We start from the raw sequence: 26,663 nt of genomic DNA, 5'->3' as shown, positions 1-26,663 counted from the left end.
ATCTGTGACAGCGTGGGGTAGAGGCAGGTCCTAAGAAATGAGGAGCCAGGACATTTGGAATTCTGGTTAGGTATGGGTCAGGAAAATGCCCTCCTCACATCCAGATAGGACTGTTCTTTATTTTATTTTTATTTTATTTTATTTATGTATTTATTTTCCCCCAAAGCCCCAGTAAATAGTTGTATGTCATAGCTGCACATCCTTCTAGTTGCTGTACGTGGGACGCGGCCTCAGCATGGCCGGAGAAGCGGTGCGTCGGTGCGTGCCTAGAATCCGAACCCGGGCCGCCAGCAGCGGAGCGCGCGCACTTAACCGCTAAGCCACCAGGCCGGCCCTATGACTGTTCTTTAATATGCAGAGAGACAGTGTGTTGAGGGAGGTGGGGTAGAGGCAGGAGGGAGTTGGTTTTAGATAGAGAGGACTTTATCCCAGAACCCTTGACTAACGGGGGGGGCAGTCACTGAATAGCTTTCTGGGGTCTTCTGTGCTCAGTCAGGAAGATGCCATTCTCATCTCTGTTCTAACTCTCAACCCCAGGCTACCTCAGGCTCAGGGAGAGGCAGCTAGAGAGGTATGTGGTTGCTATGACTACCGAGCATCTCAACAAAGCCTGGTACCCAAAAAGGGGGAGAGGGGCTTGGGAGCAGACAAGGAAAAGGAGTACATTGAAGAGGAAATGGGCAGGGCATATGAGGGCAGAGGACACTAGGGAGATCAGCCCCCTTTGGGCCAGGAGAGAGGATGGTGCCAGGCTGGTCCACTACAGATTGGAGTGAGGCCCTTGTTTTTGATTCTTCTGTCTCCACACCACTTGGCACATGTCAGCCCAAGCCTGACTTGAGAGGGTCAGGAAAGGGGGCCTTCATCCCAGCGTCTCCTGAGTACACAAACAGACAGAAAGTACTTTCTTCAGTCTCTCCCTCATCCCTCCTGCTGCAAGACTGGGCCAGGACTGGGCTAGGAAGAATGACGCTGTGCTCGGTGTAACCCCTCTTGACAGAAAAGGGCCTTGGTTCTTTCAGTGTTTGCCAAGCCAGAGGGTCAGACCCCAGCCTCCAATCCCTCCTCCTCTCAGCTCTCCAGCTCTGACCCCCAGTAGGTGGCGGGGAGTGGGGGGGCAGTCCTTGCCACATCTCTGAGCTAAATATACCCTAGCAGTTTGCACATGTAGCAACTCTGCTTGTAACCTGAGCCCCCTGGGGGAATGGGCAGTTTGGGCCACCCCCTAGGCCAGCAGGGCCAGGCACTGAGGGCGCCAGGATGGAGGCGCCCAGCCGGACCCTCGCAGTGGTGAGCTGGGGATGGGGCGGGGGTGGGTGAGTGGGTGGGAGCAGCCCCTCAAGAAAGCTGGTGGGGGCGGCTCTTCACTCCAGCCTCTCTCCTTGCCTTCTCACTGTTTCTCTGCCTCCCGCCATTTCTGCTATGTCTGTGTGCATGCGTGTGTGTGTGCATGTGTGGGTTGGGGTCAGCAAGTGCCTCTCTTATCACTCTGTCTCTGGGTCTCATTCTCTGGCTCTCTGGGCATCTATCCCCCTGGCTCTGAGTGCTCCCGGCAGGAAGAGAGGGGTACATTAGCTGGTTTTCACTCTCCTTCCTTTGGATCTCTTTTCCAGCCTCTATTAGAGACCCCACCCTCCACCTGCCACCTCCAACCTTTCCCTTCACGAGTCTCCCATTTTGGGGAGATTTGGGGAAGGGGATGGACAACTGTGCTAGCTAATGACCCTCTGAGGAAGGTGGAACTTTGTCTTTGCTCTTTCCCAGGTCCCCCCCATACTAAGTCCTGGCCAAGTGACCCTTTCATGCCCTCAGGAAAGAACCTCTACGTCTCTGCAGTCCTGCTCTTTCCTGTGTTACCTCCCGCCCCTTGTAGCAACACCACCGATGCACAGTCACACAAATCCATACCTCCTGGCTCCTGCCCTCACGTGCCACACACCTTCAAGGATACAGACACCTAGGGCCTCCCGTATGCGCTCATGTGTACCTGTGTGCATTTAGTCATGCACATCCAGCACTTACCATAGAACACACCCTCCTAAACACATTCGAAGTTGCACATCCAAGCACACCCATGAAAAAGCATGTTCATTCTCACTCTGGGTCTGGACAGGCTACGTGTGTCTTACACATGTGCCTGCATCCCTGAAGGAGTTCCTTGTGCTCTGGGATGGTCAGTGTGGTCAAGGCCAGCTTCCTGGCACACCCAGACTTCTGAGCCTGCCTTGACCCTGGCAGCCGGCAGCCCTAGTATTGGGAAAAGGCCTGCCCCACGTTCTGCTCTTAACTTGCCTCTTCTGCCTGTACCACCCCAGGAATCTTGGGTTCTCTTTTGTATCTTATGAGCCTGAGGGTTGGGCTCCCCTGATTCTGGCAGGGGAGGTGGGATTCTGTCTTCTCTCATCTTTGAGCAAAAGATAGCAAAATTTTTGGTGGCTGCATCATGCCAAGCAGGCTGCCTACTGCCAACGGTGCAGAGATCTCAGGCCTAAGCTGGTGGCTACAGTGGGAGCTGGGAGGACTCACCGGGCCTCTGCTGAGTCTATCTCAGCCCATGCTGGGGGCAGGGGAGGGAAGGAGGAGCTGGGAGTGGAGACTCGTCCCCTGGCACTCCTCCCCTGCACCATGCCCCTATCAGGTTCCCACCCCTCCCTGGGCCCCAAGCAGCTGTCCTTGGACCTGCCTTAACCCCCTGCTTGCTGCTGTCACCCTTCCTAGGGCCACACTCTTCCCTGGGTCCTGCAAACCTCAGTTTCTGGCTCCTCCCATCCAATACCACCTTCTCCTGGCCCTTGGGGCATCATGCTGGGCTGCCTGGGGCTTGAGACATCTATGATGCGTGGCGTGTCCATACCTTCTGAGGCCCAGGAGCGGGGGAGGCAGCATTGGCCCTGAGCTGGCCCTGTTTGTTTTCAGGGCTCAGCAGAGTCCTACACCAGCCGTCCGTCGGACTCCGATGTGTCTCTGGAGGAGGACCGGGAAGCCTTAAGGAAGGAGGCAGAGCGCCAGGCATTAGCCCAGCTCGAGAAAGCCAAGGTGAGAGAGATGAGAGGGACTGTGCTGGCATTATTTCTCCCACCCCCAGGCCTAAGAGACATCCTGGACAGACCCAGGGTCAGGTCTTGGCCCAGCCACTTCCTAGCTGGTGTACCCCTGGGCCACCGTGTACCTCCTTTCACTTGTAAAATCTGGGCTCTAATACCTGCCTCTTTATGCAGTATAATAAGTGCCTAATACTGTTTGCACACATAATAGGAGCTTGAGAAATGCTAAAAATTTTCATTTCTTTCTGGAATCAAACTTCCTGGGCTGACTATTATTAGTTTTGGTATCCTAGGCAAGTCACTTAACCTTTCTGAACTTTAGTATCCTCATTCATTAAAATGAAGATAATCATAGTACTTAATGCCATAGGGTTTTGGTGGTGAATAAATAAATGAGATAATGCATGTGAGACATGTAACATAGTGCCTGGCACACTAAACAGTAGCTGCTATCGTTATTATTACTATTATTATTATTACCATTATTATTATTATCATTCCCCAGTGCCTGCCTCCACCTTGAGAGGACTGAGGTCTATTTTTTGCTTTTGCTTTTTTATTGTGAAGTTTAACATACATACAAAAAACTACATAAGCCGTTCAATGTATGTTTTTATGAATAATTTACAAAACAAACCTCCACGTAATCACCCCCCCGGTCAGGAAGTTGTACATTACGTTGTGGTTTTACCTGGCTGTCATCCTGCCCGTGCGCCTCCTCTAGACCAAGCCGGTGGCATTTGCCGTGCGGACAAATGTCGGCTACAACCCGACTCCAGGGGATGAGGTGCCTGTGCAGGGAGTGGCCATCACCTTCGAGCCGAAGGACTTCCTGCACATCAAAGAGGTGGGGAGAGCACTTGGCATCTGGAGGGAGGGCAGGGTGCTGGGTGCTAGGAGAGGGGCAGCCAGAGCTCTAGTGGGAAAAGACTTCTGAGCCAAGCAGAGCTGGGCTGAATCTGCTGTGTGACCTCAGACAAATCTCTCCACCTCTCTGAGCTTCTGATTTTTCATTGGTAGAATGGAGTGGTAATGCCTAGGTCACAAGGTTGTTGGGAGGGTTCGTGATGAGGCCTGTAAGTGGAGGGGCGATGTGCCAGGCATATTGTAGGTCACATGTAAGAGTCAGCATTTACTCCTCTCCTCGTCTTTCCAGGGTAGGGCAGGCGCATGGCGGGAGGAAGGACTCTCAGAACAGGGATGTGCTGAGGGCGGGGTGGTCCATGGCCCAAGAGGATGCTGGTCTTGGAGTTGTCCTGAGAATTGGGGGCTGTACTCAGAGGCTGGAGCCAGGGGCTGGGCTCTTTGCGTCTGTCACCCCCTGGGCAGGGTGGGCAAGTCTGGGGGTTGTTTCCTCTGGAGAGTGGCTGTTGGCTTGCACCTCCAATCTCCTTCTGGGTCTCTCCCACCCCACCTGCCGTTGTTTGCAGAAATACAATAATGACTGGTGGATCGGGCGGCTGGTGAAGGAAGGCTGTGAGGTTGGGTTCATCCCGAGCCCTGTCAAACTGGACAGCCTGCGCCTGCTGCAGGAACAGAAGCTACGCCAGAACCGCCTCAGCTCCAGGTGTCTGGCTGGGGGCAGGGCACTCCCAACCCCGGGACAGGCCATCCAGCCAGGACTAGGCCTCAAGGGTGACCCATTGCCCTGAGGGTACAGAGCTGCCTGTGGCATCACCAGTGGGGCTGGAGAATCTCTGTGGGGTGGGGGGTGGGGGTCGGGGGGCAGCATATGAGAGAACAAGATTCCCCCACCCTCATATCCACCCCTTTGTTCATGGCTCCCTTTGCTTCTCTGCCCACACAGCAAATCGGGTGACAACTCCAGCTCCAGTCTGGGAGACGTGGTGACTGGCACCCGCCGCCCCACGCCCCCTGCCAGTGGTAAGAGCTGCCGCCACCCCAGGGAGTTGGGGGAGCTCCTGGGTGGGGTGGTCTCCCCACTGTCTGTCCCCTCCTTTCCCTGCAGTCAAAGGCACCCCAATCCTGAGTCGTCCAAACACATCCAGTGGTCCCCTCTCCATGAAGAGTAGGGTACCCCACAAGCTGGGCCTGTCAGCGCCCATCCTCTCATGTCTCTCCTCTCCCATTTCTTTGGTAGCTCCATCTCTCTGCCTGACTCCCCCACCCCCGCCCCCATTCATTTCTCCCAGCCCTGTTCCATTCACCTCTTCTTCTTTCTTTTTTCCCCATCCCATCCCTGCGTTCTGTACTTGTGTCTCCATGTCCATCTCACTCCTTTTCCCCACCTCGCCTCCCTCCTCCCTCTCTCCTGACTCTCCGGTCCAGGTAATGAAATGACTAACTTAGCGTTTGAACTAGACCCCCTAGAGTTAGAGGATGAGGAGGCAGAGCTTGGTGAGCACAGCGGCTCTGCCAAGACTAGTGTTAGCAGTGTCACCACCTCGCCACCCCATGGCAAACGCATCCCCTTCTTCAAGAAGGTAATTCTTGCTGGGTTCTTGCAAGAGGGGAGGGGGTCAGGGCCCAGCTCTTCAGAGTGGGAGAGGGCCTGGAATGGACTCAGATGTGGTGTCAGCCTGTGGGGATTCTGTGGGGATCAGTGCTTCCTGCTGAGAAAGAAGGGGATAGAAGGTGCCGAGAACGGGCACATCCGTCTCCACGTACAATCGCACCCGGCCCCAGGAAGGGATGGTTCTTGCAATCGAAACACCCCTTCTGCCCCACCCCCTCCCACTCCACCCGGAAGCAAGGTCAGGTTGTAATGAAGCTGACCTTTCCCCTCACTACCAGTGGGATAGTCCATGTTTGCCCACCCCCTGCATGTGAAGGAGAGAGTGGGATGGTGACCCTCCCTTGTCCTTTTCGAACTCTATGGGGCTAGGGTAGGCACATGGGGGTCTACTGGCTGCAGAGCAGGACAGTTAAGGGGACCCTTAAAATGGGCAAGTTGGCCTGCACTGGGAGTAGGAGATGGGCACCACATTAGAGGCTGTCACCCTTCTCAGCTCTTTTCTAAAACCCAGAAAGGGAGTAGGGTCTGTCTGCATATTCCCAAGTCCACTGGACTGACTTGTCAGCCCACTCCCAGCCCTGATCCAGGGCCATCTCTGGCTCCCCCTTGGCATGGGGTCCCGTCCCTTCTCTCTGGCTCTGTCTGTCACTAACACGCATGCCCTGTTATCTCTCCTCGTCTGCCGCTCTCCCTCCCTCTTTTGTCCTGGCTCCTTCCTTGCCCTCTGCCCCTGCCTGGGTACCCTCCCCTCTCTCCTCCCCTCCCCTCTCTTGGCCATCTCTGGACCCAGCCAAACAGAAGCAGAAGTCGGTGAGTATCACAGCTTTCTGTGTCTCCCTCCCCAACCCCGGGATGAGCTAGGGGGACCTTCTAACACCCATTCCCAATCTGTCCCTCCATTTCCCCCACCCTTCCTTGTTCTCCCTGACCGTCCATCCCTATCCCCACTCCGATCCCCACATCTGGGCTCTGGGACCAGGGGAGGAAAGGATGCATGGGGTATCCTGGAGGCTGGGGGAGAGGAGCTAATGCCATCTCCACTCTGGGGTTTCCCCTCCCTGCTTCCCCCCAGACAGAGCATGTGCCCCCCTATGACGTGGTACCTTCCATGAGGCCCATCATCCTGGTGGGACCGTCGCTCAAGGGCTATGAGGTAGGAGCCCCTAGAGGGAGTGGACACAGAGGGGCCCAGACCTTCAGAGAGACACCACAGAAAGGTCTTCAGACCCCAGAGAGATCCCCCAGCAGGGTCCTCCCGGGATGTCCTCCCCAGAGGGCTACAGACCTTCAGAGAAACCCCCCAGAGGGGCCCAACCCACAGGGAGACTCATTCAGAAGGATCCATTTTCCCCAAACCACCCCTAAGAAAAGTCCTCCTAGAGAAACCACCTAGAAGGACTTTTAGAATCAGAGACCCCGTTGGAGGCCCCTCAGATTCAGAAGGAGCCCCACCCCCTACCCACATAGGGGCCCATTCATCTGAGGAATTTAAGAGGAAAATGGAATGTGAGGGTACAAATAGCCAGTGGCCCACCCTTCTTGAATGGCTTTAAATGCCTGACTTCTCACCCCCCAACCCCCAACCTCAGGTGACAGACATGATGCAGAAAGCTTTATTTGACTTCTTGAAGCATCGGTTTGATGGCAGGTAAGACCCTGGAAGCTGGCTCCCCACTTCCACCGTGGTCCTCTGCTGCTGGGGATGGGCAGGATGGCCTGAATGACAATCCTGGGACTCCTGGACTGAGGGATAAGAGGCAGGCCTGGAGCCTGGGGAGTGGGCAGGGCATTCCAGCCCACCCTGACCCCTGGCTCCCCTTACCCCATCCCCCAGGATCTCCATCACTCGTGTGACAGCGGACATTTCCCTGGCTAAGCGCTCAGTCCTCAACAACCCCAGCAAACACATTATCATCGAGCGCTCCAACACACGCTCCAGCCTGGGTGAGCCTACCCCTCAACCCCCCAGCCCTCAACCCCTCACCCCGGGCCAGATGTGGGAGGGGAGAGAGGTGGGGGGGCATCTCCAAAAGTGTTCTATCCACCACTGCCTCCCGGGGACCCCCTTCCATTCCCCCTTCCCCATGACTCCATGTCCCCCAGCTGAGGTTCAGAGCGAGATAGAGCGAATCTTCGAGCTGGCCCGGACCCTTCAGTTGGTCGCTCTGGACGCTGACACCATCAACCACCCAGCCCAGCTCTCCAAGACCTCACTGGCCCCCATCATCGTTTACATCAAGATCACCTCTCCCAAGGTGGGTGCAGCAGGGATAGGAGCACTGCCTGTGTTTAAATCCCAGCCACTGTTCACTAATTGTGTGATGTAATCTCCCCGAGCCTTAGCTTCCTTCTCTGTAAAACTCCATCATAGGGATATTGTGAAGATTCAACCTGATGTGAATACTTAGCACTTAGCGTAGGGTCTGGCGGAATGTACCTCATCAGGTATTAGCTATTATAAATATTATTATTAGGGTCATGCAGGCCAGTCCCCTGTCTCCACTCTGGTTGACTTCCCATCCTTGGTCCAGAAAACTGAAGGAATTCTGTGCTTTTTGTCCCCATGTCACCCAGCTGCTCGACAGCTGGGAGGTCTTTCCTGTCTTTTGAGTTCAGCCCCTTATGCTGCGCTGTCCTCATTTGGACCTTGACGGAGGTGGAATGGGTAGGAAGGCTGACTGACTCCTTGGCCACGTTGCAGCTCTATTAGTTTTCCCTCCTATACGTTAGCGGGGGCTTGAGAATCATGGAGGGGGAGTCTAGGTGAAGGATTTGAAGTTAGAAAACAACATGGGGTTCAAATCCAGCTCTGGTTGGCTTATTAATTAATTACATTCTGTCGTTGGTTTTTTGGTGGTTGTTTTTTATGGAGCTTGGGATCTTGGGGGGATTATTTAGCCTCTGAGCCTTAATTTCTTCACCTGTAAAATGGGGATTAAAACCCCTCCCTTGTGTTGTTGTTGAGAGGATAGGATTGGAGGTAATGATGTAAAGAACCCAGTGTTCTCTCTGATCCGTGACGGGGGCAACCAGGGGAGGTAACTGTTATCATCTCCTCATAGCACCCTATGAGCTGAGCACGCTGGGCCAGTTACTTAGCCTTTCTGAGTCCTAAGTTTCTAAAGAGTGTAAAGGAGATGATAGGATTTAAGTGCTTCCTGGAGTGGCTGAAAGGATCAAATGAGATAATGGATGCTAAAACATTTTGTGAACTAGAAAGTAATAGATACTTCCATTTCCCCCGTGGAGGAGCACTGACTAAGGCGAGGGGTGAGGACTCTTGAGAGGCCAGACTGCCTGGGTTTCCGTTTCAGTGCTGCCACCAACCGACTCTCTGCTCCTCTTTAGGCCTCCCTCATGCGCAAAACAGGGATCCTCAAGTGGTGGTTGTGAAGATTAAATAAATGGATTAACCATGCAAAGTGCCCAGTACCTACTAAGCACTGTATCTATTCATTTTTTTTTTTTTTAGATTTTTACTTTGAAGGCCGGCCCCGTGGCTTAGCGGTTAAGCGTGCGTGGTCCGCTGCTGGCGGCCCAGGTTTGGATCCTGGGTGCACACCTACGCACCGCTTGTCAGGCCATGCTGTGGCGGCGTCCCACATAAAGTGGAGGAAGCTGGGCACGGATGTTAGCCCAGGGCCAGTCTTCCTCAGCAAAAAGAGGAGGATTGGCGTGGATGTTAGCTCAGGGTTGATCTTCCTCACAAAAAAAAAAATGATTTTTACTTTGAAATAATTTCAAATTGACGGAAGAGTTGCAAGAATAGTACAAAGAACTCGCATTCTTTGAACAGATTCACTCATTTTTTTTTTTTTTTAAAGATTTTATTTTATTTATTTTCCCCCCCAAAGCCCCAGCAGATAGTTGTATGTCATAGCTGCACATCCTTCCAGTTGCTGCATGTGGGACTCGGCCTCAGGATGGACAGAGAAGTGGTGCGTCGGTGCGCACCCGGGATCCGAACCCGGGCCACCAGCATCAGAGCGCGCGCACTTAACCACCAAGCCACGGGGCCGGCCCGATTCACTCATTTTTTAAACAGCTTGCGATATAATTATTCACATACCACTCAATTCAGCCATTTAAAGTATACAATTCAATTTTATTCGGATTCACTAATTTTGAACATGTTGCCACATTTACTTTAGCCTTCTCTGTCTTTATGTATATATGTATTATGTACATATGTATATGTGTGTATATATATATTTTTTTCCTGAACCATTTGAGAGTAAGTAAGTTATAGATGTTGTTTCCCTTTATCCCTAAATACTTCAATATGTATTTTTTAAGAACTAGGACATTAACTTACATAACCACAGTATAATTCTGAATTCAAGAAATGTTATCTACGGCCGGCCCTGTGGCTTAGTGGTTAACTGCGCGCGCTTCCCTACTGGCGGCCCGGGTTCGGATCCCGGGTGTGCACCGATGCACCACTTCTCCAGCCATGCTGAGGCTGTGTCCCACATATAGCAACTAGAAGGATGTGCAGCTATGACATACAACTATCTACTGGGGCTTTGGGGAAAAAAAAAGGAGGAGGATTGGCAATAGATGTTAGCTCAGAGCCGGTCTTCCTCAGCAAAAAAAGAGGAGGATTAGCATGGATGTTAGCTCAGGGCTGATCTTCCTCACAAAAAAAAAAAAAAAAAGAAAGAAATGTTATCTAAAATACAGTCCTTCTTCAGTTTTCACCAATCGTCCCAATAATGCCCTTTATAGCAATTTCCCCCTATAGCAATTGGATCCCCTTACAGGATCCAATCGAGGGTCATCTGTTGCCTTTAGTTGTTATATTTCTTTAGATTCTTTAAGCTGGAACAGTTCCTCAGCCTTTCTTGGATTTTCCTGACATGGATGTTTTTTTTGGTGAGGAAGATTGGCCCTGAGCTAACATCTGTTGCCAATCTTCCTCTTTTTGCTAAGGAAGACGGACCCCTGAGCCAACATCCGTGCCCATCCTCCTCTATTTTGTATGTGGGATGCTGCCACAGCATGGTTTGATGAGCAGTGCACAGGTTCACTCCTGGGATTCGAACCTGCAAACCCTGGGCTGCCAAAGCAGAGCGCATGAACTTAACCACTACGTCACTGGGCCAGTCCCCTGACACGGACATTTTTGAAGAGTACAGATCACTTATTTTGTAGACTGTTCCTCAGTTTGGGTTTGTCTGGTGTTTCCTCACAACCAGATTTAGGTTTTGCATTTTTGGCAGGATATCCCCAAAGCTGTGATGTGTCCTGAGTGCCTCGTATCAGGAGGCTCAGGATGTCCATTTGTGGCATGATTGGTGATATTAACTTTGATCATTTAGTTAAGGTTGTGGCTTTATGTTTAGCTATTATCATTATTATGATTGAAATGAGAATTATAGTCGTGGCTACCTAATGAGATTATTATCAGGACTAAATGCATTGATCATATAAAAAGCACAGAATAGTGCCAGTACATAGCAAGCGTCCCATAAAGGATGGCTGCTATTGTTAATGTGGAGGGGAAGTTGGCCTGGAGAATAAAGCCTATAAAGAAGGTTAGAGGGGTTGAGAAGGAGAATCACTGCCCTTCATACAGCCACTGCTGCCAGAACTTCCCAGGGGAGGCCAGCATAAGACCCAGGAGAGAGCCTGAGCATTGTGTAGAATGGACAAGGTCTGGTGAGGTCATTTCTGAAGAGGTGGCCAGGGCCGAGAGTCACTGAACATCTCCCAGCGCTGACGCTGGCTCCCCACGCTGATTCCAACCAGAACCTGCTTCTCTGACTTGTTGCATTACGAGGTCCCTCCAGCTCCTCTTCTCCCCGCCAAACCAGGTACTTCAGAGGCTCATCAAGTCTCGAGGGAAGTCTCAGTCCAAACACCTCAATGTCCAAATAGCAGCCTCGGAGAAGCTGGCGCAGTGTCCCCCGGTGAGTGCTCAGACCCAGGGGAAGGGAGGGGGGGACATTTGGGTTCTCCTGGTTTCCTCCGGCCTGCATGGGAGACAGAGTGACCAGGAACACTTGGGCCAAGTTCATAGATGCAGACTGGTCTCTGGGGAAAGAGTGCTGGACCAGGCAGTCAGAGACTGGGTTTAAGCCCCAGCAGCACCACTTCTCTGTGGGGAGTCCAGCCCTCTCTCAGTGAGGGAGTTGGACTATCTGGGTGCCAAGACCTCTTATAGTTCTACCCATGTATATATCTGAGAGCCCTCCTTCTCTTCCTGGACATCCAGAGGTCTCTTTTTAACTTTGTCCTCCAATCCCTTGACTCTGCCCACTGCACCCAGGCCACACCCTCACTCCCTTGGTCACACCTGGCTCATCCCGGCCTCACCCCTAACCCCGCCTCCACAGGAAATGTTTGACATCATCCTGGATGAGAACCAATTGGAAGATGCCTGCGAGCACTTGGCGGAATACTTGGAAGCCTATTGGAAAGCCACACACCCACCCAGCAGCACCCCGCCCAATCCACTGCTGAACCGCACCATGGCTACTGCAGCCCTGGCTGCCAGCCCTGCCCCTGTCTCCAATCTCCAGGTACAGGTGCTCACCTCGCTCAGGAGAAATCTCAGCTTCTGGGGCGGGCTGGAGGCCTCACAGCGGGCCCGGGCAGTGCCCCAGCAGCAGGAACACGCCATGTAGGGGCCCTGCCCATCTACATCCCGCCCAGGGCTTGAACTGGAGCACAGGGAACATGGGGAAGGAAGGAAGAGCTTTATTTTGTAAAAAATGTAGTGAGTGGCAGCTTCTGGTGTCTGTGGTTTTTGATGGGATTGGAGCTGGCTGATGGTGCCTCCCTGGGCCTGATCCCATAAGACTGCATCTGCTGCCTTGGGGGTTTTGGGATATGAGGCCTGATTGGGGACCTTATAAGACAAGTGACTAGAAAGAAAACATGAGGAAGACTGACATATTCATTTGCTGGACTCCACACTCATTTTAAATCCAACAGAGCAGGGGCTTCTGGATCCAGGAAATCCCACAGAGCAGGACCATTAAACCCAGAGAGAATGCCCCTCCCCCAGAGACCTAATCCCAGAAGGCCCCTCAGAAGGGACCCAGGATGAAGCATCTTCTATAAGTTGATGCTGTACCTTCCATCCTTCTCCCAGTTAAACAGATTCCAGGAAAGGCCCTCCTGTGGGTGCCCCGCCCTACCTCAACCTCCTCCTGTCAGAGCCACAGCCAGTCTCTTAGATCACATCATTAAGTATTTGGTTCTAGAGAAAAGCCAGAAGAAACCCATTAAATCATTCTAGACCGTTGCTTTTCAAATTTGTTTTCAGCAACAGAGCCCATTTGTCCACAGAATCTTATGTGGACGCTCAGTATGTAGATAACGTGTCCATGCTCTGCTTAGAGGGAGCTAGTGGCATGGCGTCCCTTTGCCTCTACTTCACCTCCACGGGGAGCCCTGAAGCCCTTTTGTGCCCTCCCCACTCCACCCCAGATCTCCAGGGAACAGTTTGGAAACTGCTGTTCCAGTCTAATCCCTGTCATACCACCATAGAGAAACTGAGCCACAGAGAAGGGAGTCATCTGCTCGGGTCACACAGCTTGAAGTGGCAGGTGATGGGACTAGAACCCAGGTCTCTTTGCACCCCACCCAGCAGCCTCCGTGGTGGCAGTGGCCATCAGGTCACCTTCATGTGACATTTGGTGATGAGGACATCATCTCCAGTGGGGGATAGAGACCCACCAGCCTTCCCCAGCCTGCAGCTTTGAGACTTTGTTCAGGGCAAGGGAGGAATCCCATCAACCGTGGAGATTCTGTCATCTGACTAGGGAATGGGGGAGAAGTGTGGGGTTCTGGAAGCCTGTGATTAGGGTCTGGTTTGAGCTGAAGGAGCTGTGTTTACTGAGCTTGAGCTGAAATCCCCCCTTGGTATATTTGGAAAACCGGGGCAATGACTAACCCAATCAACCACTAACAAGTGGCCATACTAATGAGCTGTTAATGATGATTTACCCTGAGACAGCATTAATGACATGCGTTGAGTAAGCCATGACTAACTGTTCATGCGCTCTCTACCATGATTACCAGGAGAGTTCACGCCTCCTCATGCCTTATGAAGGTTGAGCGCACCCTGTCCCAATAGAGGAACAAACGTCCTGAGGTCTGTCCTCTGGTGGGGCTCTAGAGCCCTTTGCCGGGCTACCCATCCCCTAGAGCATCCTCCTTCAGCCAGGCTGGGTGTCTTGGTGCTGTCACTAACCTGCCTTGCTTTGTTGTGTTTCTCTCATCCCTGCCTGATCTGCATGGTGTGTGCCGTCTGTCTGCTAACCAGGGACCCTACCTTGCTTCCGGGGACCAGTCGCTGGAACGGGCCACCGGGGAGCACGCCAATGTGCACGAGTCCCCGGGGGAGCTGGGCCAGCCCCCAGGCCTTTACCCCAGCAGCCACCCACCAGGCCGGGCAGGCACCCTGCGGGCACTGTCCCGCCAAGACACGTTTGATGCCGACACCCCTGGCAACCGAAACTCTGCCTACACGGAGCTGGGAGACTCGTGTGTGGACATGGAGACTGACCCCTCAGAGGGGCCGGGGCTTGGAGACCCGGCAGGGGGCAGCACCCCACCAGCGCGTCAGGGATCCTGGGAGGATGAGGAAGACGACTATGAAGAGGAGCTGACCGACAACCGGAACCGCGGCCGGAATAAGGCCCGCTACTGCGCGGAGGGCGGGGGTTCAGTTCTGGGGCGCAATAAGAATGAGCTGGAGGGCTGGGGGCGGGGCGTCTACATCCGCTGAGAGGCAGCGGACACACAGTGGGAGGAGGGGCTCTGAGCCCAGGGGAGGGGAGGGACAGAGGAGCTCACCACCGGGGATGTATCTTGCCTCTGGGGGCGCTCTCTCCCTTCAGATGCCTTTGCTCAATGTTTGGGGTTTCTTTGGTGGAAGCATCCCAGCTCCTGGGAGTCTCTTAAGCCCCAGCTGTAGGTTTTTACCTACCTGCTGTGGGTGGGGGGTGCCCACCTTTCTGCAGTGCTCCCTTTTCCCCACCTCAGGGGGCTCTCTCCCCTCACTCTCCCAGAGAAAAGGTGCGCTTCCTTAACTCTTCCTACTCGGGGCTCTAAATGAGGGTCTTAAATGGGGTGGCCCTTTGTTTTCCCAACCTGGAGTATTTGGGAAGGGTAGGGAGCTTTTCCTGGAGAGGGAGACCACAGACTTTCCCATGAGGGTTCTCTTCCTCAAACCCCAGATCCAGGGTCCCTCACCATGACCCCTCTCCCCCCAGCTTCCTGGCAGCATTGTCTGAGCTGAAAGCTACAGCGGAAGCCCCATAGGGAGCTTGTTTTGGGGAGGGGTCTGGGTGGAAGCTGGCAGGCATCAGATGTAGTGCCCTCTGCCTGCCCAGGACCTAGAACCCTGAGGAGTGGGCAACCTGAGATGCTGCTACACACCCCACCTCTTCCATCCTCGGCCTTCACCTGCCCCAGGAATGAGCTTTGCCTACAACATCCCTTGCCTGCTGCCATCAGAAGAGGGGGCCCCTCTGCGTCTGAGCCCCCTATCCTTGTGTCACCTTGGTGTGGAGCCCGTAGAACATTCTGGTCCGCCTCATTTTGAAACCAAATAACTGCTCCTTCACTCTCACTCTAAGGCCCCAGGGGAGAGGCCCTGTGGGTTAGTGCCCAAGAGGCAATCACCCCAGAGGTTGCCTCGGATCTCCCCTGGGGGACCTGGCTGCTGCTGCTCTGTATTTGCCTCTTGTGATCCTGTCGTTTACCCATGTCCACTCCCCTCAGGAGAGGCCTTGGTACCCCCTCTGCCCTGGAGCGTCCCTCTGCCTAGCATCCCCATAGCCCAGCAGCCCTGCCCCTCCCCAGCATCCCAGCTGGGTCAGAGAGAGCCGACTGTGCCAACGAGGACTGGGCCCTGCCTGGCTGCCCACCTCAGGGATGGGCACCTCATGCCTGTCTCGCCACCTCCTGTGCCAATGTTGCCCCACCTCCCCCACCTAGGGGATGGGGTGCAGCTTCCACTTGTTGGTTAGAAGACACTTCTGCCCAACCTTTCCTCTCCCTGTCTGGTGTCCTCTGCCCCCATCTGTCTGTCTGTCTTGTCTGTACTCCCCTAGGAGAAGTATTTTGCCAGATATAAAACCGCCTCCTGTCCTTTGTGGCTGCCTCCCAAGCCTGCTTCTTTGTTCCCACACACAGTTGCCAGCATGTCCTGACATGCAGGGCGAGCAAAGCAGTGGGTGCAGGAATAAGCTGTGCCCCAAGTTGTTGACTCAACAGGAGTGATGGCGCTTTGTTTTGCAGCTCATTGACGCATCACGTTCAAGCCTGACAGCTGGGTGGCCAGTCTCACCTCCCCACTCAGCTCCAAGCCCCAAGCCCCACCCATGTCTGTCCTGTCTCCCCATGAGTAAAGCCAGGGAAAACGGGAAACCAAGGTGGGAAATGGGGTGTCGCAAGTGTTCAGTGGATGAGATCCAGACTCACTGGCACAATGGCCTAAAGTCTTGTGCTTGTTTTTCTGCTTCTGTGGCCTCAGCTGCTCCCCAACACCTCAGGAGGGGGAGGGGCTGAGCTTCCAGCTCCCTCCTCCACTGATGCCCCCACAACTACCCCCCAGCCCCTGCTAACCAGCTTTGGGGGAGGGGCAGAGAATCGGGGACTCCCCCAGTCCCAGCCTGAGAAAAAAATCAAGAGGAAGAAAGTCAGCAGGTGACTTCCAGTTCCTGCCCTCACCAGCTGGCAGGATGTAGGCTCCTGGCGGTTGTTACTGCTATCACCTGTGTCCTGCCTCACACAGCACCCACAAACCGTTTCCGTGCTCTTCTAGTTCTGGTTTCTGGGGTGGTGGACCTGAAGGACTAGAGTTCCTGGGTTCTTCACCTGAATGCTCCTGCCCAAAGTGTGTGTGCGTAGAGGGCAACAGACATCCAGACCCCCCTAGATGAGGGGTTAGCAGAACAAGGAAAGGAACCTGGCAAGCCCACAGGTCAAGTGGCTGGTCCAGGGTCCCCAGGGAGTTGGCAAAGCTAGCTCTGCTGGGACTGGAGCACAGTCTGCCTCCTAGCATGCTACTCTTCCCACTGCCTTTTTTTTGTGTGTGAGGAGATCAGCCCTGAGCTAACATCTGCCAATCCTCCTCTTTTTTTGCTGAGGAAGACTGGCCCTGGGCTAACATCCATGCCCATCTTCCTCCACTTTATATGGGATGCCGCCACAGCATGGCTTGCCAAGCAGTGCGTCGGTGCGCATCAGGATCCGAACCAGCAAACCCCGGGCCGCCCCAGCGGAGCGCGTGCACTTAACCGCTTGCACCACCGGGCCGGCCCCCCCACTGTCTTTCAGTGGAATCAATCCTTCATTCCCATGTTTATTCATTGAACAAACATTTATTGAGCACCTACTGTGTACCAGGCACAAGTCTAAAGGGGAGCCACAGACGACTCAGGACAACACAATGAGCTCTCTGATGTGGGGAGCCCTGGGTACTGGGGGAACCTGGAAGAGGGGTCACTCCCTAAGCTGTGGAGTGCAGGAGAGGCTCCCTGGAGGAGGTGAAGCTTGAGTGGAGTCTAGAAGGTTGATTAAGAGTTAACCTGGGCAGAGAAGTGGGGGAAGTGTTCAAGGCAGGGGAAGTGGGAGACATGCATGACCTGTTCTTGGCACTTCAATAGCAAAGTATGCTCTTAAGGTGGTGGTCAGAGGGGGTTCGGCAGAAGCAGGTCACAGTGGGCCTTGAGTCGCATTAAGGAGTTTGGGCTTTGTCCTGAAACTGGTGTAGGGAAACTGAAGGATTCTAAGCAGCATTGGCAAGATGGCCTCGGCTGCAGTTTGGAGCATAGATTAGAGGACCTAGCCTGGAAACGGCTGCAATGCTCCAGGTGAGGAGTGAGGAGGGTTTGCATTAGGCCACAGTAGTAGAATGCGAAAGGAGGCAATGGCTTCCAGTGACATCCAGCAGAATTGAGAGCTCTTGGAGAGCAATTGGAGGTGGCCAGTGAGAGAGAGGGACGTGTCTGGGGAGACTGTGGGTGGTGGTATTCCTAGACATGGAGGAAGCAGATAAAAGAAACAGGTTAGAGGCAGAACCAACATCTAGCTTTGGACAAGGTGGATTTAAGGTGCCTGTAGGGGAATCCAAGAGGAGAAGAGCAGAAGACAGCTGGGTGCTCGGTCTGGAGCTCCACAGAGAGCTCCATCTAGGGTGGAGCCTGGTATTTTGAATCAAGGGCAGGGATTATTAACTTCAGTTCACAGATAAAGCGCAGCGAGATTAAGCAATTTGTCCATAGTTACACACCCATAAAGCAAGGACTTGAACTCAGATCTTTGGATTTCAAGGTCTGTGGTGTCCGTGACCCCCAAGTCTAATGCTAACTCCCCTCCCCCAGGATGCCCCAGCTTTTGCAAGGGGAGGGGGGTTGGGCAGGAGGAAGCAGCTGTCTGAATATGGTTCTATCTCCTCTCCATGTGCCTTCTGCCTGAAATTGCATATGCCCAGAACTTGCAGGCAGAGGCACTTCTAGGTGGCTTGGAGATATGAAGAGATGAGGAGAGAGAAATTTCTTGTTTCTTGGTAACCACAAGCCCTCAACCCGTGCACAGTCAGCACACTGGTGGTTGTCAACATGTGAGAATGTCAACAACCCTGCAGTAGGCTGGGACTAGGTTGAGAGAGGCTCGTGCTACTACCATGGCCGCTTCAGGGACTTGAGAACTGAGGTGCTGGGGACCCCTCCTACCTGGTACCGCTCATCTCCTTCCTTGACTAGCTGCTTCTGTCTTTGCAGTAGGTTCTGCCCCAGAGTGAGGAGGTCAGAGAGGCCTCAGTCGTAGGTGTGGCTGAAGCTTTCCACCTTTCGAAAATCAAGTGAGCTGAGCTGGGCCCACAGCCTGGGAGCAAGGGGGTGTTGCAGTCCAGTACCTAGAGAAAAATCTTGTCTTAGCCCCAGTAATCACATCCTCAGAGAAGTGTGCCTTGATTCCCTTTTAAATCAGGCCTTTACACCTACTGTCTCTCAGGGTGGTGTTTTTTTTTTTTTTTTGGTGTGTGTATTTGTCTCCTCCACTAGACAGTAAGCTCCATAAAACCTGGACTGGGTCTGTTTCATCTTCTTGGCATGTTTCCTAACTCCTGACTCATACTGGTCAAATGAATGAATAAGTGAATGAATGCCCCCTAAGATCCAGGCTCTAGGCCTCACAGCAAAGGCGGCTCTTGTCTGTTTACTGAATGTGCTCCAGCTACAGAATGTCACTTTCAATTCTGCAATTGGTGTGGTGGCAGGGGGCAGGATGCATTAAGAGGTTCCTTCCCCCTCAGGAAACAGATGGTAAAAATGCTTAAAACACTGCTGTTTTCCCCCAGTGCCCTCTGCGCCCCCACCCTACCCCAACCAGCCGCAGACCCAGCTCCTTGTCCCCTAGGGCTGAAATGGAATCTCCTAGATGGGCTCTGGTAGTAGGTTCTCCTTCCTTCTAACTCTGGGTACCAAGCTGGGTGGGATGAAAATTCTGTATTTAGTGAACTATCTTCCGTCTTCTCTCCACAGACTTCCCAGCCTTCCTCAATCCTCTTCAACTGGTGCTCCTGCTCCCTTTTTAATACTCCGAACACCATTTCTCAGGCTGTAGCTTAATTCACTGTACTTCAATCCAGTAGCAACACATTCCTACTATGTGCCAGGCACTGGACCAGGCAGGGAGTGGAGGGAGTACACAGGTGAACAAGACATGAACCCCCCGCCCCCGCCCAGGATTCACAGTTGATTGGAAGAAACAGACATGCCAGTTGACAATCTCAGTGTGGAGAGAAACCCATTTGGCTGGAGAACCAGGCCAGGGCTTGGGAAGTAGGTGGCTTTTATGGCAGGCAGCTAAAGGGTCTCAGGAATCCTCCTTTCTGAGATGGTGAAAGGTGTTCAGGTGGAGAAACGCAGAAGCAAAAGCACAGTTGGAAAGGTCTGGGCATGTGTGGGCAAGGACCAGTGGGTGCAGAACATGGAAGATAACCTGCAAAGGCTGGTGGAGGCTGCTCATGGAGGCTCTTGAATGTCAGATAACGAGACTGATCTGAATGCAGTGGGCAATAGGGAACCATTGAAGGTTTATGAGCTCTGGAGTAACAGACTCTGAGCTATGCTTTAGGAAGGTTAATAGGGCTGTGAGGAGGATTCCCTGGGCAAGGGGGAGGCAGAGGCAGGGAGCTCAGTTACAAGGTTGTTCCCTTAGTGGAGGGGAGCACTAACGGGCTGTGGGAGGGCCGTGGCAGTGGGGTAGAAGGAATCGGCTCTCCCCTGTGATGACTGGCCTCTTCTTCTAACCACCCCCTCAGCCTGAGGATGCTTTGCCTTCCTCACTTCTCTTTTTGTTTTCCGGTTTTTCCCAGTTTAAGCAAAGAAGGAAATTCACAAACAAGAGGCTCCCCCTTCCTCTCCCTCCTCCAGGCTGGGTCTCTCTTGGCTCAGGTTCTCCTCTGCTGGGTCTTGGTATCTGAGGTCCCTCTGTAGGGTCTCTGACTGAGAGTCTCTCTTCTTGCTCCGTCCCTGTCTTCAGATGCCCACTCTCTGGGATCAGGGAGCTGTGCCTGCGCAGTCAGTTTGTCAATGAATCGTAGAAGCAGCACTGATTTGTTCCTAGAAGATGCCTATCACCAAGGGACACCCAAAGGGAGGGGGGACCCTGCTCTTCCCCAAGGGAACTGACTTTGAGTGGGCCTAAAGGACCCAAGCTAGTGAAACATTTAGAGATCGCTTGAGGGTTGGAATATTCTCCCAGCTCAGAGAGGACCAGGGAGACCTGTCTGCCCCACACAGCTGGTAGGTGCAGAAGGCCAGTGGCCTAGGGTTTTGCTTCAATGTAGTACCCCAGACATGGCACTTGGAGAAGGGAGAGCCGGGATCCAGTTGTGGGCAACTGTGCTGAGTTTCCGATTTGCGGTGGAGGAGCAGTCCACCAGAGAACTCTGGAGTTTTCTCCGGGTGAGAGGGAGGACATGGAGTCTGGGCCCCATTTTCCTTGCACCTCCAGGGCCCTGGACAGGTAGCTGGTTGTCACGGTGAAGTCCATAGTGCCCGCGAGGGGCCAGAGTCCCAGGGGATTCCCAGGCCCAGCAGGTGACTCGCGGGGCTTGCGTGACCTCATTGGCAAGGCTCGCCGCCCGGCCCTCCCCCGAGGGCGGGGCTCCAAGCCGGGGTTCGACCCGGACCCTCGAAGGCCGCCGAGTCCTGCCTCCGCCTGGCCCGGGTCGCGCCATGGGACAACTGATCGCCAAGTTGATGGGCATCTTCGGGAAACAGGGTAAGGGGCGCATGGGGCATCCGAGCGACCGCTTGGATCCGGATCCCACCGGGGGCTCCCCCCGATCTGGGGTTGTCGGGGCGGATGCGGTGGAGGACCTGGGACTCGAGGGTCCTGTGGGCGCTCTTCGCCCGCTCCGCAGTCTCCCCTGCTCCCTCCCCGCCGGCTCCTCGAGGTCCCCGGGGCGCAGGGCTGGGGGAGTCTCCTTCCTCCCACCTAAACGCCGGCGCCGGTTTCCTGCCATGGTGACTTCGCGCTCGGTTCTTTCCCCAGACCCCTTCTCTTGGCGAGCCCAGAGCGCCCCGGATCTTATGGACAATCGCTTTTCTGGAAATGTGGAGCAAGGGAAGTGGGGCTCAGCTCTCATTTCCACTGTCCGGGAGCGGTGCAAACGTCCGGGGCCCGGTGGGAAAGAAACCTGTCCAGTTGGATTTTTGTGGAGGAGGGGGGAGGGGGAGCAGAAGCGGTAAGGTGAGCAGAGGACCCCCAGCCTGCTGGGAACACTTGTCTCCTTCCTGGGAAGACTGGTGGGGCACACAGTCCCTTGACTCTGCCCTTCCCTCGGATGCCTTCAGAGCACAAGGTTATCATCGTGGGACTGGACAACGCAGGAAAGACCACCATTCTCTACCAGTTGTAAGTGACTCTCCAGTGGCGGGGTCGGGGGCGGGGAGGTGCTGGGCCTTCCCACCAGATTGACAGGCATTTGGACCAATCACCGGAGCCCTTCCCTGGGTTCCCGGGTTCCCCTGTAGCCAAGAGGAGTGATGGGGGGAACGCTGATGTGACCTTCCTGGTATAGTAGCCCCTCACTCAGTTCAGTGGCCCCTCGGCCTGGCATTCGAATTCTGCACGGTACGGGCAACCCCACTCCTCCCCTCCATTTACCCCCGGACCCCGCCAAACCCGGTTGCACTGTCGGAACCTGCCTCTTCTTCCAGCCTCCTTGCTCTTCGCCCCCCCTGGCGGCAGGTCCCTCCTTTTAAACTCCCGCACCCCACCTTTGCCTCTTAATTTTCTCCCCCTTCTGCAAACCCGAAGGAGAGCGCCAGCTCTGGGTCTGGCTGGGCTCTGTAGCTTCTGGTCTAGCAGAGTCTGGCACACGTGCTAAGTAAATAGCCATCGGAGCGTCTCCCCATGTTCACTCTCTGGATGGCATCTCTCCCGATTGGGAGCCTCCAGAGTATTTACTTAGGACATATTTTCCCCTGAAAAAGTAATGTATGTAAATGGTTTTTAAAAGTTAGAAGAAAAGAAAAATCCAAACAGTACAAGAGTATATAGTGAACAGTAAATTCCCCTCTCGCTCCTAACTCCCGGTTTTACTTCACAGACCTTCCAGAAGCATTCCTTACATATAAAAACGGGTGTTTTCTACGTCGCTTTAAACACGGCATCTCTCTGATGGCCCCCACTTGTGTCTGTCTCGTTTTTCCAATCCCTTGCTACTCCAAGTGTGGTCCACAGACCAGCAGCACTGGCATCATCTGGAAGCTTGTTAAAAATGCAAAACGCTGGGCCCCAGCCCACACCCACTGGATCAGAATCTGTATTTTAACAAGACGCTCAGGTGATTCAACTCCCAGGTGATGTTAAAGTTTGGGGAGACAGCTCTAATTAGTCTCCCCTCTCTGGGGGCCACGCCAAGGCAGCCCTTAGCCTTACTGCTGTCTGCGTTCCCCCATGCCCAGCAGAGGCCGGGTCAACTGGGCCTGAGTTCTTCTGAGTTAGATTCAGGCTGACTTGTGAGCAGAGGGTGGGGGCCAGAGCTGGGAGTGGACAGGGCTGAGCTCTTGGTACCCTCTCCTACCTCCCTAGCCTGATGAATGAGGTGGTCCATACGTGTCCCACCATCGGTAGCAACGTGGAGGAGATTGTTCTGCAAAAAACGCACTTCCTCATGTGGGACATAGGGGGACAGGAGGCTCTGCGCTCCACCTGGAACATGTACTACTCCAACACTGAGGTGAGGAGGGCACCGGGGCTGGAGCCGCCGTGTGATTTTAGCCAGTCACTTAACCTCTCTGAGCCTTGGTTCTCCCACTGGTGAGATGGAGATCATAATAATGACCTCCCTGAGTTATGAAAATTAAATAATAAAACAATAGCTAATACATATGTGTCAAATACTTAATGCAGAACAGTGCCTGTTAAAATTTTTAATACTTCCTGGCAGCTTTGTCTGCTTGCTGGCAGTTTTCTGTTCGATGAGTTGGATGGGGTAGGCCCTTTGTCTCCAGGGGCCTTACCTTCTCACTGTGGCAGTAGCAGAATTCAGTGGTTTAATTCTGGAGTGAGACAGAGCTAAGTTCAAATTCCAGCAGTGCCACGCACCAGCTGTGTGGCTGAGGGCAAGATACGTCACCCCACTGAACCTCAGTCTCCTCCTCTGTAAATGGGGATCATAATAGTTCCAGTTCTGCAGGGGTGTGGTAAGGCCAAAATGCAGACATGAGTGCCCAGGGCTTCGCGTGGCCTCTGGCACACATCAGAGGTTGTGCTGTGTGCTCCCCATGTCTGGATGGAAAAGGGAATTAAAATGGGACTAGGACACTGAGATCTTGAGACTGGACAGTTTGTTTTCTGTGGGGCTGGCGTCAGGGCAATGCAGAAGCCAATGGAGGAGCACAATAGCAGGAGACATGTTCACCAGAGAGAAAGCCCACCACTCACGGTTCCCCTCTGCTGGCCAGTTCATCATCCTTGTGATTGACAGCACGGACCGGGACCGGCTGCTGACCACTCGGGAGGAGCTGTACAAGATGCTGGCCCATGAGGTAAGCCCCCTGCAGCTGGGAGAGAGCCCAGTGTACCAGCTGTGTGACATCAGCCTACTCACTGAGCTTCTCTGAGCTTCATTCCTGATGGCCCAGTCTCTGAGAGCCTCTCTCCCAGGAGCTTGGGCGGGGCTCGTTTATCCCAGATGAAGGGCAATGACGCCCTCAGCACAACTAATCACAGAAGTCGGAGTTGCTGGTTCAGGTCCTGACCCCACCTCTCACTCACTGTGGGACACCAGACAACTTACTTCACCTCTCTAGTCCTCACTTTCCCCAAGTGTAAATTGGGGAGGATCCTCAAATTCCTACCTCATGAGATTGTTGTAAGGATTACATGAGCTGGTAGGGGGGCATCCCACGAGCTGTCGGTGTCATTTGATGTGGTTGCTGTGTTGGAGCTGGGCCCCCATCCCCATCCCAGCTGGGCATGGACCTCTCTTGCCGGGACAGCAGGGGAGCCAGGCAGTGGGAAGGGAGGCTGGGCCCTGGCAGGCTAATTGGGGCTGGGCTCCTCTGTCCACAGGCTCTTCGAGATGCTTCCGTCCTGATCTTTGCCAACAAGCAGGACATGAAGGACTCCATGACCACTGTGGAGATCTCCCAACTCCTCACTCTTAGTGCCATCAAAGACCACCCGTGGCACATACAGGGCTGCTGTGCCCTCACCGGGGAAGGGTTAGTGGCTTCCCCACCTGGACCTCCAGGGCCTGGCCCCACCAATGGACGATTGACCATCAGAACTCTCTCCTGTCGGAATCTGGCTCACAGTTATCTCCTGGGCCAAATCAGTTGAGCACCTGCCTACAGTTAGGATGCTGTGGGTAAGCGGTGAGCAAGACAGAGTCCCTACTCTCAAGGGGCTTGTTCTAGTGGGGAGAGAGATGACGTTCCACCTACACGCAAACGTTTTATGTTCTGATAAACGCTATGAAGAAAGTGAAATTGGATAACAGTGATAGAGGGGCAGGACGGGTCTGACTTAGCTCTGGTGGTCAGAGACAGCCTCCACTAGGAGGTGACTTTTGAGCTGAGACCTGAACAAAGAGGAGAGAGCCATGGGAAGACCTGGGAGACAAGCCTTCCAGGCAGAGATCACTGACTCTTTCTGACCTTGAGTTTCCTTATCTGTAAAGAAGAGAGTGATTATATCTACTCCCTCCCAAAGCTTCTGTAGAGAGTAAACGATACCATTCAGTCAACATATATTGAGCACCTGTTTTGTGTCAGGCTCCATTCTAGGCACCCGAGAAACAGTATTGAACAAAACAGACAAAAATCCATGCCTTCAAGGAACTTACTTTCCAGCGGGGGGAAAGAGACAATAAAGAATGAAAATAAGAAAAATATATAGTAAGTTAAAAAGTGCTGAGTGCTAAGTGGAAGAATCGAGTAAGAAAGGGAGATGGATGGATGTGGGGGAGTGTTGCAGTTTTACATAAGGTGTCCAGAGAGGGGCCGCTGAAGAGGTAGCTGCTGAGTAAACACCTGAAGGATGTGAAGGAGCTAGGTCATGGTCACAAGGTCACGGTCACCTAGAGAGGGCCTTGCATCAGGCCTGGAGAGTTCCCTTTCCTCTTCCCTCTCAAGTGGAATCGCAGCAGGCTGATTGAAGCCTGCCTGGTTGAAGAAGGGGAGACTTTAGGCAGGTCAGCCCAAGGAACCACACGTTTCTGGCAGTGTCCTTGCCACCCCCTTGGCCAGGAGGACCCCCCACCAACCCACAGTCAGTTCGATTCAACGGGCATTTCCTAAGTACCTCCGATGTGCCGTGCACTATGCCAGGTGGGACAGACATGACCAAGATCCCACCCTTGCTCTGGAGTTGCTCACAGTCTAACGGGAGAACTTGCTTATGGAGCCTCTTCCCAGGCCTTTGAAGTCACCCTGGCACTGCCCCAAGTGATGGGAAGGGGCAGTGGAGCCTTGCCCAGAGACACTGCAAAGGTGGGTCTCCAGGACACTTCCTCAGAGAAGCCCTCCCTGACTCCCAAACAACCAGAGGTCTCTATACATCTCCTTCCTAACCTTTATCACAGTATGTAGTTATAGAATTATTTGTTCGCTCATTTGTTTAACATCTGTCTCCTCTGCTAGACTGTAAGCCCCAGAGGGTGTGTCTGTTTTTTCACCAGTAACCCCTAGCACAGTACCTGATGCATAATAGGTAGTCAGTCTGTTTATGTTTGTTGATTGAATGATTGGATGTAACTTTGGTCGCCCCCTCAGTTGGCTCTGGCAGGGGCTGGGGGCTTGAAGGCCACCATGCTGACCCTTGCCCTGTTCCTCCCTCCCTGCAGGCTGCCCGCCGGGCTCCAGTGGATGCAGTCTCGGGCCACTGCCAACTGATGTCCCAGCCTGAGGCCAACCAGAAACTGGGGGGGTTTTGCAAGAACTACGTGGGTGGAAAACCCAAATGACTATTTATTACTTTTCCGTGATTCTCTGGTGGTACCAGGGGCAGCTGTGGACAGTGAGATTGCCACGGTCCACCCAACCCCTCACCGAGGAGCTAGACTGTACACCCCGAATTGCGGCAGACGGGACAGCAGAGAAGGCTGCCCCTTGCTCCATGAAAGTGGCTGTCCTTCTTGGAGACACCAGGGAAGCTGTTGGACGTGTTTTGGGATTAGGAAGTGGAGTCCCCCTCCCCTCAGCCCTCAACCTCTCTGTAGGAAAAATGGCAGCCGGGGGGGGGGCGGGGCAGAGTAAGAGACCCCTAGAATTGCTCTTTATTTCCTAGAACCCCATCCCAGGTTTCTGGCCCCTCAGCCGTCTTTGGGCAAAGGAGATTCCAGAAAGGTGAAGAAGATGGGCTCAAGGGAAGGAGGGCAGAGCCAAAAGCTGGGAGGAGGACAGGACATCCCAGACAGAGACAGGCCTTCGTACTGCAGGGAGTCCCACTCCTCCCTGGCCTTCCAGTTCCCTCTGAGATGCCTGCTCTGACCACAGCTTTTGAGCTTTAAGCCACCCCATCCTAGGCCCTTCACTCCCAACGTCCTGCCACTGTGATTCCCACTCCCAAATGTCCCAGATCCCTATAGCGTCTGCTTATCTTGTCTGTCTTTTTGTAATGATTTTTTTTCACATTATATTAGAATTTTTAGAAAGAAA

At 53.7% G+C, this 26,663-nt stretch overlaps 2 protein-coding genes across 10 annotated transcripts in view; both read left to right on the top strand.

Annotated features, from left to right (window-relative positions):
• The window catches only part of CACNB1 (calcium voltage-gated channel auxiliary subunit beta 1), a 23,756-nt gene extending 3,129 nt beyond the window's left edge, over positions 1-20,627 (top strand). The window contains exons 3-14 of one of the 4 annotated variants that reach the window (XM_004434583.3): positions 2,917-3,036; positions 3,769-3,891; positions 4,475-4,611; positions 4,852-4,928; positions 6,311-6,330; positions 6,593-6,673; positions 7,110-7,168; positions 7,355-7,464; positions 7,624-7,775; positions 11,337-11,432; positions 11,859-12,044; positions 13,796-20,626. In XM_004434583.3, coding sequence (XP_004434640.1) covers positions 2,917-3,036; positions 3,769-3,891; positions 4,475-4,611; positions 4,852-4,928; positions 6,311-6,330; positions 6,593-6,673; positions 7,110-7,168; positions 7,355-7,464; positions 7,624-7,775; positions 11,337-11,432; positions 11,859-12,044; positions 13,796-14,260 — 1,626 coding nt within the window. In that variant the 3' untranslated portion in view covers positions 14,261-20,626. Of the gene's footprint in view, positions 1-2,916; positions 3,037-3,768; positions 3,892-4,474; positions 4,612-4,851; positions 4,929-5,333; positions 5,489-6,310; positions 6,331-6,592; positions 6,674-7,109; positions 7,169-7,354; positions 7,465-7,623; positions 7,776-11,336; positions 11,433-11,858; positions 12,045-13,795 lie in introns of all 4 variants that reach the window. The other 3 variants (XM_014790747.2, XM_087441076.1, XM_087441075.1) reach the window with 3 other exon arrangements.
• On the top strand, positions 20,559-26,663 carry ARL5C (ARF like GTPase 5C). 6 transcript variants are annotated; one of them, XM_004434585.3, is made up of 6 exons: positions 20,559-20,772; positions 21,348-21,408; positions 22,591-22,738; positions 23,466-23,549; positions 24,076-24,227; positions 25,850-26,663. In XM_004434585.3, the coding sequence occupies exons 1-6, from the start codon at positions 20,727-20,729 to the stop codon at positions 25,896-25,898; spliced, it is 540 nt and encodes a 179-aa protein (XP_004434642.1). In that variant the 5' UTR covers positions 20,559-20,726; the 3' UTR covers positions 25,899-26,663. The 6 variants fall into 6 exon arrangements, with proteins under 6 accessions (XP_004434642.1, XP_087297205.1, XP_014646236.1 ...); XM_087441079.1 differs by having other exon boundaries at positions 20,662-20,772; positions 24,076-24,380; positions 25,850-25,949; XM_014790750.2 differs by lacking the exon at positions 25,850-26,663 and having other exon boundaries at positions 20,662-20,772; positions 24,076-24,479.

This window comes from Ceratotherium simum, chromosome 16 (assembly GCF_057802395.1).
Source record: "Ceratotherium simum simum isolate JZ-2026a chromosome 16, ASM5780239v1, whole genome shotgun sequence".
NCBI lineage: Eukaryota > Metazoa > Chordata > Mammalia > Perissodactyla > Rhinocerotidae > Ceratotherium > Ceratotherium simum.
Note: the sequence above shows the minus strand (reverse complement) of the source record. Positions and strands in the feature narration are given on the sequence as shown.